Source organism: Phytophthora parasitica (genome assembly GCF_000247585.1).
Source record: "Phytophthora parasitica INRA-310 unplaced genomic scaffold supercont2.18, whole genome shotgun sequence".
In the NCBI taxonomy this organism is placed as follows: Eukaryota; Oomycota; class Peronosporomycetes; order Peronosporales; family Peronosporaceae; genus Phytophthora; species Phytophthora nicotianae.
In genome coordinates, this window is record NW_008649004.1 from 283,103 (window position 1) to 287,201 (window position 4,099).

Sequence of the window (4,099 nt, forward strand, 5' to 3'; positions counted from 1 at the left end):
ACACCCGAGGAGAACAAGGCTGCTCTTGACGCCGCCAGAGCCATGTTCAAGCACTACCCGGACATCGTCATCCAGCAGCTCGGACTTGACAACTGCCAGAACACCATCGTCGGTGACGCCATGACTCGTGGTGTGTCTGGTGGAGAACGTAAGCGTGTGACCACGGGCGAGATGGAGTTCGGCAACAAGTACGTCATGATGATGGACGAGATCAGCACGGGTCTGGACAGTGCCGCCACCTTTGACATTATCACCACGCAGCGCAGTATCGCCAAGAAGTTCCGCAAGACGATCACCTCGCGGGCAGCCATGAACGTAGGGATTTGCGCCTGTTGTCCAAGTGATACGAACATGACGGCGTTGAAGATAATTCCCATCACTAGCTGTGCGTTGGTCTCGTCGAACTGGTAGAACACACTCGAGTAGAGTAACCCCATCAGAATCACCATGACGGAGCGACCAATGAGGAAGGCCGTGTCACGCATGGTGAGTGTGATCTGACGCTGCACGACGCCAATGGTGCTGTCCCAGAAGTTCTGGTGGAATTCCGGGATCGGGTCGATGTGCTTCGTCTTGTCTTCAATCAGATTTGGGTGGACTGGACCGTGGAGATCTTCCATCATGCGACCGTAGATTCTGGAGCGCGTGAACAGATCGGCATACTGACTGGCTGTGCGTGGGATACTGCTGGATGGAGTCGAGCTCACCTCGTACTGCGCCTGCTTGTCGGTGCCCAAGTCCAGCAGGAAGTCAGCCACATCGCGACGTGGAGGACACTTGAAGCCCAGACTCTCGAAGTAGCCCAATGCCTCAGCACGCGGACCATGGTACATGACGTGGCCCTCGTTCAGGATCACCACGTCGTCGAACAGCTCGAACACCTCGGGTGACGGCTGCAACAACGAGATCACTATCGTCTTGCGGAACTTCTTGGCGATACTGCGCTGCGTGGTGATAATGTCGAAGGTGGCGGCACTGTCCAGACCTGTACTGATCTCGTCCATCATCATGACGTACTTGTTGCCGAACTCCATCTCGCCCGTGGTCACACGCTTACGTTCTCCACCAGACACACCACGAGTCATGGCGTCACCGACGATGGTGTTCTGACAGTTGTCAAGTCCGAGCTGCTGGATGACGATGTCCGGGTAGTGCTTGAACATGGCTCTGGCGGCGTCAAGAGCAGCCTTGTTCTCCTCGGGTGTTCCGCCAGCGAAATGCTGGGCGTCACGCTCCGAGAAGCCTCCACCGCAACAGGCGTGTGCAAACTCGAGCGTCTCTTTGACTGTCAATGAAGGGTAGTGCTTGTCACGCTGAGTGACGTAGGATACAAATTGGGGCAGACGTCGGAGCAGCTCGTTGGCTGGTGCTCCGTTGTATGTGACCTCGCCTTCAACTGTGACGTTCTTCTGTTCCGGAAACCTGCCACTGAGCAGCTTCATAAGCGAAGACTTGCCGGATCCAGGCTGGCCCAGCACGAGCGTGATGGTGCCTGGCTTGAAGACCCCACTGACGTTCCTGAGGATCTGCTTCCTGACCGTGTGCTTCTTGGCGCCCAAACCGCGGACGCTCTTCATGAGCTCGTTGGTGAGCGTGGGTAACTCGACCTTGATGTCGGTCTCGTCCTTGACGACGATATCAGCCGAGATGGAGACGTCCTTGAAGCGCACCTCCATCTGCGGGAGTGCTCTACCCAGTGCCTTCTCCATGCGAGAGGCAACGTGGTCGTGGAGTGCCTGAGGACCCTGTGCCATGAGCGTCTTGCCATTGTCATACTCGATGGTGGCACGCATCGGCGTACTCGAGTCCGCCGGGTTTATCGCTCCCATGATGTAACTCTGTGTTGTTTTCGGAGGTTATTTTTTGTTTTTGGATGTGAAGGCGTTGGACTGAGAGCGCAAATTCAAAAGTGAGCTGCCTTGGCAAAGGCGCGTGGACGGTGTGAAGTGAGACTGTCCTTTTGCGATGATTTTCAGTCGAACGTACCCAACCAGTAAGTAGTTAACTGTATGTACCGACTGACTGAAGTTGAGGCGAAATGTCGCTGCAACTGCTCAAGATCGCGATTATTATTCCGTTTGAATTGATGGTGCGGGATAATCGGGCCGAGGTTGATGCAACCTCAGGTAGGTGCGACCATCACTCCTGCTTAGCTATATCTGGGTTTCCTTGTGCTGATGAAAGTTTATCGTACGTACCAGTGGGATGCAAGAATCCAACAGGTAACCCAAAAAAAAACAAGGAGTAATTTGACGCACATGTCAGCTGTAGATTGGCGGGGAATATACACCGTGACGCCGCAATGTATAATAGATCTACAACAAACGGCGATGCCTAGTAATGGTACTGCATCCATAAAACTAAGGTAAAACGGCGTAATTCCCCCTGGACAGGGTACTGCAATATGCAGACAACCTCGTCAGATTAAGCCCAGTCCCGTTTGGATGTGGCATCAGACACAAGCCTATAGCGGCGTTTCCGCCATACTGGTTGTAAGTAGGAATAACTCGAAGTGCATCTTGTCGAGAACCCTGGACCAGCCAAGAACGTTGTATCGAGCGTGACAGGAACGCTGAACAACCTAAGGGAAACGCTGCGTACACAGATAGCCTTGATGGATCACCGAACAACCGCGGGTTTTAAACGTGACTGGCACGTGCACACGATGATGAGGCCTCTGGAGCCACCGCTATCTGTCTGCGAGGTGAGAGAGGCAAGCATGAAATGGACGTGAAAGAAGGCTAAGATTGCACAATGCAAGGTTGAGTGCGCATTGCGCGCACAAGTCTCTGTAAGTTCACGAACTTACTGTTTAGTCACGGGTGTACATGTACAATCCTACACGATAGTACATGCACTTGGATCGTTGTTTGTATGTACAGTATGCATCTCCGCGATCAGCACCACGCAGCTCAATTAGCTCTGTAAAAGTACCGGGACAGCAGGCATGCACCGAGAGAGTTAAATACGTGTATCCTTTGTTTGTAATGTTTGCTTCCTACAACTGCTGAATCTTACTGAAGCGTTAAATACCCCTTCGCTTGTAATTATTGCTTCCTACAACCACTTGAATATTTGATGCTTCTGGGTGCTGATATAAGACTGTTACAGCAGCTACAGTTCTACCTGGTAACTTAACTACATACCAGACAGACACGATGTGAGTGTACATCTACAGTAGTAGATTTAAGCTCCTCGACGGGCAAGATCGCAATCAGGTCGGAAACAATGGCATGACATGTGCCTTTACATGTATAAGAATGAAGGTCGATTGTTTGCGGTTCCACTTTTTGTTTGCGACCCAGGCACCTCAATAGGTAATCGGACACTCGCATAATCTGAGTGCGACTAAGATTTGCCCACAACGAACGATGCAAGAAGCTGTTTAACGGAAGCACAATTCTAACGTGCTTCGCCTCGCAGCAACGGCATTTTGAGCCTTAAGAGTATCACAGCACCCCTATTGCTAGTATCATACACACACAGCCTGTTTGTGGGCATGACACAGCTAGTAAATAAGTATCCTGCCAGTCCAGCGCCGAATTTCCCACACCCCAATGTAAACTCGTACCTAAACGAAGTTCCGTCATCTAACCTAACCGTAGCAAGTTGACGCCCGCAAACGCTAGATGTGATTGGTCAACAAAGAGGTGAATTTGTGTGGTGCACATGAGATCTCGACGGTCGCACGCAATCCGTTGGAACGTCCACATCCCAAGAATCAGTTGCTTCAGCATTTGCCTCCACCCTCAGCATGACAAAACTTAGCAAAGATAACTGGTTAGCTGTCAGCCTCACGCTATCCAAGCGGACAAGCGCTGCATTTATCTCACATCCGGATGGTTTTAACCTCAGCATGGCCATCATCAAAGCCGATGCCGCTGTCACCATGGTCACTTGGATGCCATGAACAAGCTGGTGGCCGACGCGAAGCTTTTAATCACTTCTCGATTGACGCTCTCGCAGCGACATCGACAAACTATCCGATCTACATCCACTGAAAACGTCGTAGCAAAACAAAGTACAGCATCCACACGGGTATAATGTCATCGACGCAGACGGACACATCGGGTCAGCCGATGCGCGCCACCATCGAGTA

General features: G+C 51.7%; 1 protein-coding gene across 1 annotated transcript; it reads right to left on the reverse strand.

Annotated features, from left to right (window-relative positions):
- Window positions 1-53: 53 nt before the first annotated feature.
- On the reverse strand, window positions 54-1,933 carry PPTG_09426 (hypothetical protein; the record flags this gene model as incomplete). Its single annotated transcript, XM_008904421.1, has 1 exon — window positions 54-1,933. The coding sequence occupies exon 1, from the start codon at window positions 1,827-1,829 to the stop codon at window positions 54-56; it is 1,776 nt and encodes a 591-aa protein (XP_008902669.1). The 5' UTR covers window positions 1,830-1,933.
- Window positions 1,934-4,099: the final 2,166 nt, after the last annotated feature.